Source organism: Lontra canadensis, unplaced genomic scaffold, assembly GCF_010015895.1.
Source record: "Lontra canadensis isolate GAN:19392208 unplaced genomic scaffold, GSC_riverotter_1.0 scaffold31, whole genome shotgun sequence".
Taxonomy (NCBI): Eukaryota; Metazoa; Chordata; class Mammalia; order Carnivora; family Mustelidae; genus Lontra; species Lontra canadensis.
The window spans coordinates 6,452,148-6,470,133 of NW_022631025.1; the positions used below are offsets into that span (position 1 = coordinate 6,452,148).

The following is a 17,986-nucleotide window of genomic DNA, read 5'->3' on the forward strand; positions in this document are numbered from 1 at the left end:
GAGCATCTTTTCATGTGTCTGTTGGCCATCTGGATATCTTCTTTGGAGAAATGTCTGTTTGTGTCTTCTGCCTATGTTTTAATTGGATTGTTGTGTTTTGTGTGTGTATGTGTGTGTGTTGAATAATATAAGTTCTTTATATATTTTGGATACTAACCCTTTATTGGATATGTCTTTGCAAATATCTTCTCCCATTCAGTAGGTTGTCTTTTAGGTGTTTTTTTTTTTTTTATTGTTTCCTTTGCTGTGCAGAAGCTTTTTATTTTGAAGTAGTCCCAATAGTTTATTTTTGCTGTTGTTTCCCTTGCCTCAGGAGACATATATAGAAAAATGTTGCTATAGCCAACATCAGAGAAATTAGTAATGGCTAGTTTTCTTAAGATCTCACATACATTATCTCATTTGATGTATACTAACCTTGAACCTTAAAATGTTGAACAGCATGCTTAAAATTAAGATCACATTGTGGTTAACATGAGTCAGTCTCACTCTAAACTCCTGCTTTTTCTTTTTTTTCTTAGTAAATAAATCCACTAATGGGAGGTCCCCTGCCATCATCATATAATAACCTCCTGTTCTTGTTGCTATAACCAACTGAGAATGAGAAGCTCATCTTCTCCTGTTTTGTATATTATATTTAAGTAGTCAGTCCGTTCATTCATAAGTTTATTTCACATCCTTAAAATAATCATGTAAGTAAGCAAAAATGTAGCTTTTATTTTCACCCAAGAAGAAAAGCAATCTCAGGGAAATGATTTGTTTAAAGTCGACAGTGTGTTAACAAGGAGCCAGAATCAGAATGTAGGGTTTAGAGTTTCACATGTACCATGATCATCTGCCACTTGCCAAACCGAATGTATAGAATTTGATATATTAATAGCCTCTACATAAATAAAGTTGACAATGAAACAGAAAACAGAAGTACAGTCTTTTTCCATCTGCCTGACATTTTACAATTCTTCATTGCAAAACAGGCTTTAGGATATCAGCCTATCCATTTGTGAGATTCTATTTCTTCCACCTATCTGAGAATATAACGGCTGTTTTAGTTCTCCTAGGCCAAAAATCTCTAGAAAAGGCCATGAAATGAGAGTGATAAGAAACACACACACACATACTCACCCCACTCTGACTCTAAGTTAGAAATATTAAGGAGGTTTGAAGTATGAGGGTAAGATCCAAGACCAGTGTATCTTCAGTGAGGACAAAATTTTATTTAGGACTGGTTTCCATTTAAAATATAATAGAGTATATTGTTAGTATTAATAATATCATTCATATTTTGGTATCATATTTTATAAATTCACATTTTTTCAAAGATATGCATTTCTTAATTAATTTTTTTATACTTATTTCTAATGGAAAATCAGCTTAATTTAAATGGACATCAGTAAGAAACAGGGATCAATTAATAAAGTTGCCTTCCAATAAGATCTGCAGGGATCCCTGTACATACTTTCATTCTCTATTGCCACATCTGGGAGCGTCACTACTGAGTATGTTTTGTAATCTTTGTATGGCACAAATAACTATTTCTTCCGAAGTAAGTGTACACCCAAAGTCATCACTGGGACGTGGTAACGCATTGTTTACCCATCAATAAGATTTTCACTTTGAGTGTTTCTTATGGTAGGGATTGGAATTGCCAATCTGTCAATAATCTTTTTTATTTAGTTCTGGTCCCTTCTGTGAGAGAGACGGAATCAGAAGACTCAGCCATGACAATAAAATGTTTTTTCTCGGTGAAAACCTGACTGGATCTGGTCGGGATCTAACGAAAACTCACGAAGGGGTACCTCTTTACCACCCTGTTTAAATGAGTGGAGCCGACTGCTTTCAGTCATGAAATTAGTCCTTGGCAAGTTGTGTAGTACCCCAGCCTTTTAGACCCTCTGACTTAACTTCTTTTAGGAGGGAAAGTAGGTTGAACTCTCGTCCTGTCACTAATATTGGCTGCATATATGTCTTCTCTCTCAAAACAGCTCAATGGTTATTCGGGACTTAACCTTACGCAGCGCTGCTAGCTTCGGCTCCTTCCACCTGATCCGTCTGCTCTACGATGAGTACATGTTCTACTTAGTAGAACATCGTGTTGCTCAGGCAACAGGAGAGACACCCATCGCGGTCATGGGCGAGGTAAGAGAGTCCAGAAGAGCTGTGACTCACGGGGCTTTGACAAAAGAACCTGAATTTTGTTTTAATTTGAATATATTATTGATTGATGAAAGCAATGAAAGCCCTGAGGGGCTGTGGAGTTATTGGGGGGGGGGTCCTTAAATCCTTCTGTTTGTGTGTATTCTCTTAAAAGAGTCCAAAATTATAAATTACATTATGTGAACGTTCGTGGTATGGTTCAATATATTATAAAGGTGTCTGCTTGAAAGAAAACTTTGAGAATCACTGGACTGAAAAAAACCCTTATGGAACGGGAAGTAAGAAAGATTGATGTTGCTGATAAGGCAAAGGGCTAGGAATATAGAGAAGAGACTAAATACGTATTTTTGTAGGCTCTTTGTCCAAGTGCCCAGGAACAAAAGAAATGATTCTGTTTCAGAAGGATAGTAACGATGACAATGGTGCCAAAAGCTTATGTTTTGGGAGCACTGACTATGTGCCAGGCACAGCTCGAAGTCCTTTCTATGTAACAAAGCTCTGGACGCTTTCCGAGACAAGCACAGCTCTATCCCGGTTTACAGAGGAGTATCTAAGGTTGATGTAAAAAGCAAAGGACCCAGAAGAAATGTTTATGTAGCTCTGGTGGGTGATGGAGACTGTCTCAAGTACTCAGACTCTGGTTTTCAAATCAGGTTTCTCACTGCTGAAGGTATGAAGAAGAAAACATTCTCTTCATAGTTCTTAGTTAGAAAATAAAACTGTGTTGTTTTCAACGCGTGTCAGAAAGCTAACACTCCGAAGTAAATTTACAAGGAGTGGTGAACACGATGAGGGATGGGTACAAATGCTCAAGTGAATGTCCGCCATCTCATTTTGTTGTCCTGAACTGGGGGTTCTTCGGATCTTGCTAGATTATAAATATCAGGAAATATTACAAATTACCCAAAGCAGTAAAGAAGACAGGTTCATTTTGAAGCTGTGTGTATGTGGTTATTTAAGTTATAGAAAATCCAAGTAAATATTAGATGCTTTTCCTAGTTTAATAAATATGATAATAAAGGAATAAATTAAAAATATATTAAAATACCTCAAGATGCTTTGTAAGTATTCTACTATCAATAAAATCCATGTCAGACATCTTCAGTAGGTTGGGCAAAAGGTTTCCCTTTCCCTCTTTAAAATCCCTCTCGTGTGTTGATCTGTACGTGCTTGTGTGATGTTCTCAGTACTGGTTGTGCTTAAATCATGCCAGTTACATGTACATACATTCTATGTGCAAGATGAAGCAAGGATCACTGTAGCTTTTAGACAACAGGCAGGACCAAAATAATCTAGACTTTTCTTAAACTTGACCTTCCTTTAGAGCCTCTTGCAGTGGTTGTCTTACAAACGCCCAGTGGGCATGTAGATTAAGTACTGCAGAACTTCTCAAGTCAGGGCTCCCAACTTTAGAAACAGACTTGCCTTCCGGTATATTTAACCCATTTGCCAACCCCCTCGTCTATTCTGGGACTCCTTTAACAAGTGGTCAGCATAGTGATAGCAGGGGTTCTAATGAGTACCACGAGGCTAATCCTGATGCGTGGTCTTGGCTTCCCTTGCATCTCAAGAGCACAAAGGCTGTGGGCAGGAGCTGGTCACCCAGCGTGAGGGCTCAGCACGCCCCCTGCTTGTTGGTGCGGGCAGTGCTGGCTCACCAGGGTTAAGATGGTCTCATAGTCAGTACTGCCGTCTCATAGTACTGCTGATTGACTGTGCCTGTAGGCATTCTTTTGTTTTTGTTTTTTTTTTTACTTTATGTAAACAATGTGAATGAGTGTGACACATTCCCCCAAGAGGTGAAGATATAATAAGAATAAAATCTCTATTAGAAAATAAGGTATAAAATACCTTCTGGAAGACCTAAAATCTAAGAGCATCTCTTGATTTCTTTGCTTACTCTCTCCTTACCCAATTTATAAGACCATCCTTTGAGCTGTCTCTACTCATCCATTATTCAACCCCGGCCAATCAAGGCTCGTTTTATAGCTTTGTTCTCTCCATACAACAACATTGACGGCAACGTTGACGGCCTTGTATATCTGTTGGCCACTGCAGATCTGGAGGTCGTGGTCATATTATCATATCTAAAATTTCTTGATTCCTGGGAAGAAGAGAAGGAAATTCAGGAAAACAGAAGGCTATTTTCACATGTGTCTCTCCCTTGTTATCCTGTGGCTACCCTAGAATTCAGATTGGAGGTCAAAAGGGCTTTTGCATGTTGAGGCTCAGTTGCTTTCGTCCCTTAGGCGATTCCCCCTTCCAGACACCAAGTCCAGAAGTGCCCATGTACATGGCGGGAGCAACACCTTGGGCTCAAATCCATTGAAATCCATAAAGGTCACCATTACCCTCAGTTGGAGCCACTGGTTTTCAATCATCAGTAACGACAGCAAACATGATAATAGTTCTTAGTCTTTATTGAGAACTTGTTATGTACTTAATGAAATCAAACTCTTGATGTGTCTCCTAATGGCTCTTTCTCAGTAACCGGTACCACATTCTCCCTGCTGATCATGCTGGACATCTGAGCACTATCTTTTACATGACTCTTGTCCAGACCCCTATGTCCCCCCAATTACTAAGTCTGCTCTTCCCCAGACCTCCCAGAGTGCAGTCAGAATCATGTTATGAAAGTGCAGAGTAGACTGTGTCACCCCTACTGAAAACCCATCCGTGGTATTCTCTCCTGTTAGTGAAGGAACAAAATTCTCTCCTTGGTACACAAGGTCATGCTCAATCTGGCCCTGCCACTCAGATTAACCTCAGCCTCCCTCTTCCTATTCCATTTGCTGCCATCACAGTGGTCTTTTCTCTGTTCTTGTTCGCCAAGCTTTGCTCGTCATTGGACCACTGTGTAAATCGTTGTTTCTAGCCGGGACTTTCTGCCCAACTCCCCTTGCTCATTCTAACTCCTACTTCACATCTGAAATATCAGTTCCTCAGGGGGCTCCAATTCCTCCAAACTACCTTACATACCCCATTCTCTCTGATCTGTACTTTAACTTTTCATTCTAGAACCTGCACTATACTAGTCACATGGTTCTTTGTATGATATGTGTAAGTAAAGATTTAACGCCCTGGAAATAATAGAGGACTTTGAGTCAGGAGGATTCAATTCTCCTGGTAGTTCTGTCATTTGCAGTGGTATAATCTTGGGTGAATCATGTTCACTGATGTTGAGTCTTAGACTTATCTCTGAAATTAATTTATTCATTCATGTAACAGGTATTTCTTACACACCTGCTGTAGACCAAGTGCTATAATAATTAGGTTATAGTAATGAACCAAGTGGATCTTGGCCCTGCATTCAAGAAGCTTGTATTTTAGTAGGGGAGTCATATGTACTAGATGTTCACATAACTGTGGAGCTACAGAATTAGAGATATAGGAATACTTGAAGCATGAGGCCTTAAGCTAGCCTGGGAGTGCCAGGGAAGGCTCCCCCCAGCAGGGATGTTTGAAGTGAGATCGAAAGGGCAAAAAGGTTAGCTATGTGAATTGTGAGAATTGTGGTAAAGGGACACGGAGACATGTACACAGGTCCTCCCTGAATGGAAGGGAGTATGGCCAAAGGGAAGGTTCTGTGGAAAATGTGAGGGTCAAACAACCTCAAATTCAGTAGACAGGAGGTAGAATTGGATGAGGAAAGAAAACCAGAAACTTCAAGTGAAACCTGCATTCACATACCATTTATGTGCTGGGCACTGTTCTAAGTGTTTTATGTAGATTAACTTAATAATTCATGACAACTCAATGAATATTGTTATCCCTGTATAAAACCGTATGTATTTTTTTAAAGATTTTATTTATTTGACAGACAGAGATCACAAGTAGGCAGAGAGGCAGGCAGAGAAAGAGGAAGGGAAGCAGGCTCCCTTCTGAGCAAAGAGCCCTATACGGGGCTTGATCCCAGGACCCTGGGATCACGACCTGAGCTGAAGGCAGAGGCTTAACCCACTGAGCCACCCAAGCACCCCAAAACCATATGTATTTTACAGATAATGACATGAGACACAGAGCCATCAAGTAGCTCGCTAAGGTCACACAACCACTAATGGTGCAAAATCAGGCTTCAAAACCAAGCAGACTGGCCCCCAAATTCTTGGTGTTAATCCCCCACGCTTATCACCTGCTGCAGGATGGGGGATGGGAGCAGGAACTGTTGCGAAGTCAGACACAGACTTGGCCAGACATTGGTTTTGCCTTATGGGTTCTTTACTTGGGAGAGGTGGCAGCCAGCCAACTAGGTCCAGAAGCAAGGGGAAAAGTTTTCCTTTTAAAGTGACTTAGGGATCGTTAGTGTACCTTCATTAATGAGAAATCAACAAATAAATTTTAATTTTACAATTGTTTACATTATTTGAGCAGGCAGGAGAGACCAATCCATGTTTTACATATAAACCCAGATACAACGGTACAAAACTACTATTTTTGCATTCCCTGTATTACGCTACTGTAAATCCGTTGTTGGCATAAAGACTGCCATGTCAGAGCGTCCCCCAAAAGAAACAGAAACAGAATCTCACCCCACGTGTTTTCATCTAAATGTCAGTCCACTGTCACAGTAATGCTGACTAGTAAGTTATTCAAAGCACGTGCAAGTCCAGAGTTTCGTGGTTAAGTTTTTTGCCTGGATGATAAAAAGGAAACAGAGTTTATTTGCTGCTAAAATTATGTATTTTTTTGGAACTTTAATACTATAAATACACACAGAGACTCTCTGGGAGTGGAGAAATTTTAAGAGTAGGAATAAAATAAACAAGTTGCATCTGTTTGCACACCTGTTAAATGAAAATTTTAAAAAACCAGGGCTTTTTGTACAGCCCTGACGAGAAAAATTGAGCAGGAAACTATCCTATTATTTGAATTTTATGATTATTTGGAGTCTCTCTGGAAGTTTATTTCCTTAAAATAGGCATAGTCCATTAAAATATTCAGCTGAGTCTATAAATTTTGGTGGCTGCATAAAATGATTTTCTGCGATAAATATTTTTGTGTTTAACTTATTCAATATATTTAAATTCTCTGTCATAATTTAATTACATTTATTTAATATTACATCTAAGCCACCTACTTAGCCAATTTTTTTAAATAAAAAGTAGGACCCGAAAAGTGCTTTGGTGGTTCAGATATGAATAGCAATATAAAAAAGATGATATTTTAGTCATACTTTTTAGGGGAAAAAAAAATGGAAGAACCCTTAAGAATATACTATCAAAAGAAAAATGTTGATGTACTCAAAGTAAAAGGGGGAAAAAAAAAAAGATCTTCAAACCCTAAAAATTGGACCAGAGCAATAATAATTCAGAAGGCAAGCTTTTAGGATAAGAGTTGAGTGAAAAAGTTCCATTTGGTAGAAGTAGAATCATGGTAAATAAGCACAGATTCTTAAGGTAAAATCAAACTAATGAGAAATAGATTTCAGTGAGTCCTACAATCTAGTGCGACTAGGGAATACGCTGAAAATGGACCTGTGGAATGATAGATTAGTTATAGGATATTTTAAAATGAATGGATCATATCTCAAGTTAAAAATCATCTGCAGAAAAAAGCCATCTTGGAACAGCAGCAGTTTAGAAAATTTAACAAATACTTGGTGAAAGCTGTACCGTTTATTGTTATACTAAAGCTTATTGATATTCCTAAATTTTTCTAATTAATTAACATTGAGGAATTGCCTTGTGACAATCATGATACTAGGTGTTTTGCATTCTTGTTTAATATTCACTAAAACCTTGAAAGCCATGTGTGAGTGTCCCCATTTCACCCATGAGAAAAACAGGTTGAAAATTTCCCCAATGCCAGAATTAGGAAGCAGTAGAAAGTAGAACTCTGTCGTTCCAAGGCGCCACATGGGTTCGGTCCACGTTTTCATTTTTCACCGTATAAATTGTTTGTAGACAGATTCAAATGGGGACTCATTTATTTCCATCTGCACTGTTCAGCTTCCCCAACACGCGCGTACTCACGATTACACACACACCAGATGCGAGCATGTAAGCTTCATCCTTTTGTTCTAGGCTCTCTTTCCTCTGCATCACGGGATGCATCTTGATCGTCCTACCACCCTTTCCCTTCCCACTTTTTGTTCCTTAGACGTCCAGGACGTGCCGACGAACTAGAAAACGAGTCTAGGCCAATGGCAGTTGGAAAGCTCAGTGTACTGGGAAACACCACCAACAACAAATTACACCCTTCGGCTCCTCCATACCCACCCGCAGACCAGACCTAAGTCAAAATCATTGTTTTGGAATTTGTAGTCTGCTTTTAGCTGTAAATCTGTAAATCTGCCCTCTACATGAGCACACTCCTGCCAACTTGAAAATAAATTTCTCAAAGTGACCTCCTGGAGGAGAGACATGGGAGGCCCTTCTTCTACACCGTCATCCTTCAGATTCCTAAGAACTGGCTTTCTAGAAGCTCTCATTTTCCCTCCTCGTCCCTGGTTTGTCTTTCTGTTCCTTTCTCTCTCTGTGTTTGAGAAAAGCACCCAGGGACTCAGCTGCCCAGGGCCACAACCCTTTCCAGCTCTGGGATCCTTGCTCATTAGCCACCTGTCCTTGGTTTCCTTCCTGCTAGCTCTGGGCGATCACATCCTCTCCTCCGCTCTTCAGGGAGTGGACTTCTGCCTGTAACTGTGGTCTAACCACAGTCCTGTAGGTGTTCAAACAATACTCATTCCAGAAAGCAAGTACAAAACAATGATGGAAAGACAGACTACCAATTTGTAGGCCCTCTCGTTGGATTTCACGATTGACATACTGGATATTATTTTATTTTATATATTATATATTATATATATATCATTATATATATATAATATAAAAATTATATTTTATCAGGAAAATATAACTCAGAGACCCAGAAGTGCTCCTTCTCTCCCAGGATGTGTCTCTCCACATTTCTGGGACCTTCTCTGTCGAATTAGGCCTTCCTAAGTGCTTTCAACTAGAGGTTAGCTTTCCTAAAGAGTTTGGAAATGGGGAAAGAGTATAAAAGAGTTGAAGATTTTTTTTTTTAAGATTTTATTTATTTATTTGACAGAGAGACCGTGAGAGAGGGAACACAAGCAGGGGGATTGGGAGAGGGAGAAGCAGGCCTTGCACTGAGCAGGGAGCCTGATACGGGGCTCGATCCCAGGACCCTGGGATCATGACCTTAGCCAAAGGCAGACGCTTAGTGACTGAGCCACCCAGATGTCCCAAAAGAGTTGAAGAATTCTTACCATACTTCAAGAACTGAAATGGTCACTGGACACATTGGGAAAGAAATCTCAGCACACTGCTCTCTTCAGGAAAGTCCACCCCTGGGCTCTTGGCTTAGGGAAGAGTTAGCCTGGTATCCCCAGCCTCAGAGCGAGCTACTTGTAGATTCTGGGGCAGAGAGTAAGCGTGACAGCTCCCTCTGCTGGCCTCTTCATGGGACTCATGTCATCCCCTGCCCTGCCCAGGTGGCTTCTAGCCTTGTCTTTGTATTTCTGGTAGTTTCGCTCACCAACAGGTGGCCTTGGTGGTTCCTGGTCCTTGGATAAAGAAGTTGCTCTTGTTGGAGACCACAAGTTCCTTGAGTCACAGGAGCTGTTTCCTGCGATTCACCCTTGCTGTATACAATAATACACTTGTGTAAATGTGAGAGATTTTCTATGAGTACATGGGTCAGGCATTTTGATACTACACTCACTTCAAACCTGATTCACACTACTGGGTCTAAAGAGAACATGTTTCTCTACCCACACCCCCACTGCCGGTCCAGTTAATAATTTCTGAAAAAGAGAGGTGGTATAATTATCAAGAAGTGCGCCTCTCACATAATCAACCAAGGCCAAGGTTTCCTCCTAGATGAGGACCGTGGCCTCGAATGAAACCTGTCTTAAGTTAGGCTTGCCAGCTTTCTTTCTTTTTGACCCATGGTTTCACTTGCGTAAAGGATATGTGCAGGGCCTGTGGTACCCCATGTCCAAACATTTCAAAAGCATTGAGTCAAAGTATAAGCAAAATCGATTCCATCCACCTTGGTTGATAAGTATGTCTTGATCACAACTTAGAAGGCTGTGTTTAAATGTAAAATTCTCAGGCTCCTCCTAGGCCCATGGCAGCAAATAATGACGTGGATATGCCCAGCCTTTGGCCCCAGACCACTTGTATTTATCCCTCCCCATCCTATGCTGTGAATAGCCAGTGTTTAGGTTTTATCCACCCTTAGAAAACCGCTGCTCCTCGTTGGCTCTCCCTTCTTTCTTGTGAAGGGAGGACTTGGAAAAGAAATCTGCACAGGCCGGGAAGGGGACTCAGGGAGTCCAGACATCTTAGAGAGCAAGAGTATGGCCTGCGGGGTGGGAGGGACACAAAGGCTCCAAGAAGACACGTCCACTTGGCCCAGTGATGGCCTGGAGGGAGGGCCCCAGCCACAGGAAAGCCAGGGCAGGGCTCTCCAGAGTGTGGGGCTCAGGACGGAGGCCCTTCTCGGCTCAGCCGAATGGTACCATTGTACATTCCTGTTGTTGAAATGACTTTTCCTTCAAGAGGAACTCGGGCTTAGATTCTTTCTTCATTGCGTGCGTCCTCACTCATGAGAGGTTCCTAGAGATTTTGAAACAGCATAAAGGCACATGCTTAGCTGTGTTCCCAGGGGACAGAGGGGAACAAAAAAGCCTGAAGGCTTAGACTTGTGATGGAAATCCGCAGTCTGTGGAGAGGACAGCCGACATCACATGCGGCCATTCCGAAGGAGGAGGACCACCAGCAGCTGGAGGGCCCAATTTGCTTTGGTTTGCAGCAAGCCGGCAGAAATCTCAGCCATCTTAGCAGGCTTTGATAGAACTAGTTGGGAATGTTTGGGGAGATACATTTATAGAAAGAAAAATCACCAAGGAACGCAGGATTTTACCAAATGGAACATGATTAGCATTCCTTGCAAATTTTATAAAATTGGAAATCACTTTAAAATCCACAACTGTTTGTCCTCAGTTGTGAAACCCTGCACTAAAGCTAAATGTAAAATTCTTTGATTAACTTGGTTCTCATTTGGAAGACATTTCAAGAAAATTAACTAATGCTCTGAAATCCCTTATGACTGACATTTCAAGACCTTTCTGTCCGTGGAGAGATTATATTTGATTGCCTTCTACTCCAGATTAGATTTTTAAATACTGATTTGGCACTGACAATCCAAGGAACAGTGTGTACAATTAGACCATCATGTTTTTGACATGATGAGCTTAGAAGTTGAAGTTCATAAAACAGATAATATAAAGGCATGTGAAAGCTTTAATGAAACTATAGGGCCAGGGGGAAAAGTAGCCTCTAGACAGTTTTTGAGTGTTGAGTCCTGTGATTCATGGAATTATGAAGAATCCAACAGCATTCTTTGGGATGGAGCCCAACTGGTAATCAGAGGCAAACTAATTCAATGCTTTGTGAAAACACAGTCAACAAAACAGAATGCAGAAGTAAGTCAATTAGAAAAAAGAAATGGCAGTATTAGAGAAGACGTAAAAACCGAATTAGACGATCATAGCTAGACTTGTATCAAATTTTAACTAGTAAGAATGACTAGTAGGAAAGAACTTGTGACATGGGGAGAAAGTATTGTATATTCAGTTCGTATATATGTGTAATTTATTTCACATTTAAGAGTAAGTCCCAAAGAGACATCTTATTCCAACTAAGAGGTAGAAACCACTTCAGAAGAATTTTACAGTTTCCTGTTCTTACTGCCTTTGACAGCTTAAAGATTTTTTTTCCTAGAGCAAACGATTCATTGGCAGAAAGTGGAAAAATGTACACAGACACGCACACACGCGTGTGCACACACACACACACACACACACACACACACTTTCTTCCCGACATGCATGTATCAAAACTTACCACCGCTGGCAAGATCAGTCTGCAAGTATGAGATCAGAGCATCACTTTATTCTGAACCTATGGAAAGGCTACTCCTAAGAGTAGTCGAGGCCCCCAAATGACTGGTCTTTTCTAGAAACTTCCAACTCTTTGGCCTATCCACTGCTATTGTCCATAGCTGCCCCCTCCCCTGTCAGCAGGAATGTCTGGGGTCACATGTAAAGTTTAGGTATTATGTGCCAACTGGGGTCACTGCCTTCAGCTAAGCATCTGCCGTCATCTCCGCATCCGGCTCTGGCTGCCAGCGTCTATGCAGCATAGATCCTACAGAACCACTGAGGGCTTAGGGGTTGCCTGTGGTGCCGTTGGGTGGCACGAGTTAATCCTCATGAAATTGTCCAAAGACCAGTACATACCATATTTCTTAGTGTCTAACTAAACAGTAGAGTTGGGCCTCCATTTGGACATGAGGCTTAGGGCGATTCTGGCCCCACGGCCCAGTAGCTTTTGGTTTCCTCAATTTCAGTGTCCATTTTTGTCTGGAATGACTTCCCTGTATATATGTCACGCACAACTTTGAGCTCTGCGGTCCTGGTAAACTTTTTGTATCCATGTGGGATTCCAACGAGCTTAGAACTTGCAATGCATTCTGTAAGAGCCTTTCAGACTGGTAGAAAGTCATAGATAAAATTCAAAGTCTGTGAATGAGAAATGCAGCACAAATGCAGAGTTGAATATTTGCAACATGACCGTGAAGACTACAGGAGTTAGCTGTCTGACCCTTGGCTGAAAAATGTTTGCCAACCCCTGTTCTAGACTGTACACGGTCCTATTTTGTGATGCCCCCAGGGAAATCAGTTAGGCATTTTTGTGCATGGTAGCTTGCTTGGTGGACATGGTGATTCTCGATGCGGACAGCTACTGTTTCAATGAGCAAACGGAACGTGGGTGCACAGTTGCGTGTGTGCGTGTGATCGCGTCTATAAATCTGTATCTACCTGTAAATCTGATGCACTCACAGATCTTCTAGAAGGACACAGGTTATAGAGGGGGTGTTTGCCTGGCCACCCAAGGTGGTGTGGTTAGGATGACTCCCTAATGCTTTCTCCCCAGGATGGGGTAAACCCATCTGGCAGGGAAAGCGTCCCCAAGAGTGAGATCTTCATCCCAGCCCCTGAACGCTTTCCTTCGGCCCCTGACTCCTGTCCCTAGTCTCTTTCGCTGTGGACCCCCACGGATTCCCACCTGCTTGCTGTCTGCACCCGGACTTCCTCTGCATGGTCCTCATTCCCAAAGATCAGAGTACAAGCCTTGCCTCCCTCCCTGGGAGAAGTTCACTGCTCCTGGATCCAGCGCACAGTGGTCTTTTGGGGGCGCCTGCGGTGTGCATCTCTGGGGTGAGCAGCGCCCCGACCCTTTCATGGGTGGGAGACTGATGGGCGTGTAAGGAGCTGCTCCACAGCTGCTTGGCCACACGTCAGGGTCGCACTGGAGCTCTCGCCAGGAAGGGTCCTGCCTGTCGCTGTGTTTGCTGCGCCGTCCAGTTGCCCACTGGTGCATCCCGGTCAGTACTGGTCTCCTTGCGAGGTGGCGGTCTTTCAGAACTTCCTGCCACACGTGTTGGTCTGCTGTCCCCGGGAGGGCGCGCTTTCTCAGGACCCTTTAGGGACCTGGAGGAAATGGTTTCTGGAAAACGAGGTTTTTCTTCCCAAAATAGCAAATACGCTTCCTCTATGTTCCATTCCGTTTCTACTTCAGAACATCCCCGATCTATCTGTAGAATATGGATTCCTACCTACATCAAAAAGCCGTATGCTTTCTAACCCCAGAGCACATTTTAAATCCCCTAATGTATACTCTTTCCTCCATGTATAGAACAGACATACTCTCTCCTTCTCGCTCTCCCTTTCTGTCTGTCTGTCTCTCTCTCTGTTTTCCTCCCCACCCCTTCTTTTTCCCTTCCCGACCTTAAATTCCTAAAATGAGGGTCAAGAATATCTGGTCTCACATCTCCCACCACCACATTTCCTACAAATGTTAGACAAATCAATACATTGTTTTTAACAACCTCAAGATTCAATCTCAACTCTATGCCTTGCCAAATTCTTACGTTTTGCTGAGGCTGAAATGAGGAAACAAATTCATTCATCTGCTATCCAGTCAGCCTTTATTTTCTCCTGAGCCTCCATTTCGTTCATCCAGATCTTAGATCTCTTCCTTCTCTTTTGTCTGGTTTGTGCTAGCGTTATCTCAGTGCTTGTTGTCTGTCCCCCGTTGGTGACACTGTCTTCCTTATGTCCTCTCCTAGTCTTCCTGGCCACCATTGATGTCCTTCCCTCCTGCTGCCCCATCCAAAGCCCCCACAGTTGACTTCCCTTTCTCATACGCCCACGCTTCCAAAACTTTCTCAAAGCTTGCCTCATTTTGTGGCTAAACTACCTGGTCCTTTGTGATATAAACAACTTCTGTTACTCACCTCTAGAAAGAGGAAATACTTCCAAATTGACCGCCTGGAACTGGCTAGCACAATGGTTGGCTGGCATCTGGTCAGCTCCCAGTGGATGCTGGTTGAACAACAAGGGAAGGAACGGACTCTCCTAATCTTAGCCTACCAGTGGGAGTAAAGTGAGTTTTCCTTAGTCACAGGTGTATTCTTTCCTCACATGTGAAATGCATATGAAAGCCTTCACCTTCTGCTACAGAGGGTATCAGAATCTTACCTTAGACACAATATTTTTATTTTAAATCTACCATCTTTGCCGTACACGTGCAACTTTGTAATTGATCCCAGAAACACCTAGAGACATTGACGGTGTCCCCGAGATTGCCTGTTCCGTGTCCAGCATAGGGCGTAGCCACAAGGACAAAGTATGGAGCGTGCAAATATTTATTTACTCACAGTGTTAGCAGTCAATGACATGTTGATCATGGTGGGTTTTTTATTTTTAGCATCCCGAGTAATCAAATGTTTTCATTCACATTAAGCAGAAACGTTCAAAGGAAGACCTTTGTATTAAGGAAGTCACCATATTTGCAGTTAAATAGCAACCAAAAGAGTTTCTTTTGAAGGCGACTTCCAAGTAGGTCTAGAATTTGGTTTTAGCCGTTTTGTGTGACATTACTGATCGCTAATGGCAATAAGAATTTAGTCTCAAACAACATCTTGAGATTTCTTCCAAAAACAAATGGAATGCTCACGTTTTCCAGGTATAGAGGAATGTTTAAGACTCAGCACTTGCCAGCTCATTTCCAGGATTGATCTTAAGTGCTCTGAAGTGTTCATTTAAAAGAAACACGAATCTTAGTGTGTTGCCTCACTTAGATGTAACTTATACAGGATCTTTCAACTTCGAGTATTCTCTGTTTATAGTTCTAAAATATTTAAGTAATACCAAAAATAGAGTCCCATTGATTTTGGTTGTTGTTGTCACTTGCATTCTTTAATTCAAGAAATTTTACATAATTTAAACTGTGACTTTTATTTAGATTAACATAAGGTTCTGAGCCAAGTGATCAGGAGCAGCATCGAAAGAGCAGCTCAGTATTTATGATTTCGTATTTGTTGCCCACTGGGATGTAACTGTAAAGTAATGGGACAGTTTTTCCAAAAAACGTTCTAGGAGTTATGGATCCAGGAGGCCCTTGTCCCCTTGAAAACAGTCACCTGGGGAAAGCTGCACATTTGTTCCAGTCATGCTCCGGTAGCTTAAAATGTTGTGGCATGTTTCTTTTTAAACTGCCTCTGAACTGCTGGGAAATAATAGAGTAAAATGACATATTATTTTAAATATCCTGGGATCGTGACAGAGGTGAATTTGATTTTGTTGAGTAGTCAGAAATCATCCCAGGATCAAGGAAAATCAGTACAATTTGGAGTGTTATTTGCAGTCCCAATTGGGTATAAAATAACAGAATGGGCTTTCTTGAATGGTACATAAGCTAACTCTTGAAATTGATTGTTAAAGAGGCATTCAAGAACCTTGGACCTTGGAACAAATGTCTAAGCTCCCAAGGTAGCTACTAGGAAGAACAATACATGTGTAGGTTTTTTTTAAAAAAAAATGTGTTTGCAAAATAAGATCAGTTTTATTACTTTGTAGACATACCTTGTAGATGAAAAAAATACTCCTATCATGGAACTCTTTATAAGCAAACTTCTGAAGTAAGTAGAATTTCTCTCTCTCTCTTTCTAAGCCTCTTGAGAACTCTGAATTTCTATAATGACTTATTCTGAATCTTCAGCTTTTAAAACAGTAATGTTCTCCATTTAAAAAGTGGATGCTTTGAGGTTTCTCCTTACCTTTTTCTCATCAACTTGGTTACCTCTGCTATTCCCTTTTTTTTTTTTTTAAGATGATCCATTTTTGTTCTCTCTGAGACTCTCAAAATCCATTTCCTCATGGTAAAAATATCATTAAGCTTTTGAACCAGAATAGAAAATAAAATCTAAGCTGAAGGTTATTAATTGTTCCACATTGTTTAAGCTCTTTTTTGTTGCATTACTAATAAGCAGATGTTTTTCTTGTTTAAAACGGGACCCTGACATCTTAGTAAATAAGAACATCAAATTATTATACAAGAAGTCTCAAAGGCTTTTAAAAAATAAATACTCTGAATTTTGGCGTTCCCACTGTTTTTCATTTCCACTAGTGAAAGCTTTTAAAGAGAGAGTTCAGCCAAGTGGCTGGACCAAGTTCTGTCATGTGGCCGCCCCCCACCTGGCTCCAGGGGGTAACTTTTAGACTGCCCTTCGGCGATGGAGCTGACATGTCCTGCTTCACCAGATTTCCGAATTTATCCCACCACCTCCCAATTTCTCCAGGCCAGCCAAGCCCCCATTTCCTTACTACTAAGTGGGAAATAATAATAAAAAGTAAAATGGAGTGTGGAAGACAGAGAAAATTGTTATCCTTTGCAAAGAGGTCAGGACAGCTAAATTGTGACACAATTTCAACTGTTTAAATTCGACAGGTTTGATTGGACAATTAGGTGACCCAGGTAGTTAGAGATCAAAACGGTCACTGGTTTACAGTTTTAAAACGTCCTCCTCGTGTTTGTACCACAGACTCATAGAATATGATTTTATTCTACCTGGTAGTAACTGTTGCCCAAATGACTGTTGTTTTACAGTTTGGTGATTTAAATGCTGTGTCTCCTGGAAATCTGGATAAAGGTAAGAAGTGAAAATAATGCACATTTCTAAGGACTTCTTTGAGAAATTCCCATAGGGGAAAATGTGGCATGTGTTATTCTGTGGAAATGGCTGATAACCCTACAGGAATAGGACAGTTATGTCTCTTGAAATCCTCGTTGTTTACTTCTCCATTTCTGTGCCTTCTTTATGGGAAGGATATTAAATATAAGAATTGAATTTAAATGCAGCTACAAACTCTGCATGACTCTTGCCCACAGTTCATTATAGGTAACAAGAAATTATGTCTGATCACCACCAGAGTCCTGGAGAAAAGTGATAAAATTTTACTGAAGGCCCATGGGGCAGGTGGAAAGATTTCTCAGGCCTGACCTTCTCACCAATGCATACTTTTCACTGGAAAAACAGCTCAGAGATAGCAAGGAAGTTTACCATAAAAAAGCAAGATCAGCAGTGGGACAGATGAAAAGGATCACCGGAACCCTTGTCAGATAAAGCCGGCATTGCCACTCAGCTAAGATGCCATTCAGATGCATTCAGATGCGTGTTCTGGAAGGAACTTAGGATCTACAGACCCACACAGTAAAAGGGACAGGGCTCTGGGGAAATGAGGTTGGGGAAGAGCACATGCAGCAAAAAGCACCCTCAGTTAAAACACGCAAACGAGTATCAGCTCGGTTAAAAAAAAAAAAAAAAAGGTAAAATGTTTAATAAACAAACACTGCAGGAAATATAGGCCTAAAACGAAACAAAAACCACCAAAACAAATAAACAAACAAAAAACCAAGAAAGTAAAGATATCCTGAGGTTCTAAGGAACTGAGTTCCGG

General features: G+C 41.3%; 1 protein-coding gene across 7 annotated transcripts in view; it reads left to right on the forward strand.

The window, feature by feature from the left end:
- The window catches only part of RFX3 (regulatory factor X3), a 281,939-nt gene that overhangs the window by 258,847 nt on the left and 5,106 nt on the right, over positions 1 to 17,986 (forward strand). For all 7 annotated transcript variants that reach the window (XM_032866534.1, XM_032866530.1, XM_032866529.1 and 4 more), the window contains 2 exons: positions 1,983 to 2,136; positions 17,136 to 17,178. In XM_032866534.1, coding sequence (XP_032722425.1) covers positions 1,983 to 2,136; positions 17,136 to 17,178 — 197 coding nt within the window. The remainder of the gene's footprint in view (positions 1 to 1,982; positions 2,137 to 17,135; positions 17,179 to 17,986) is intronic.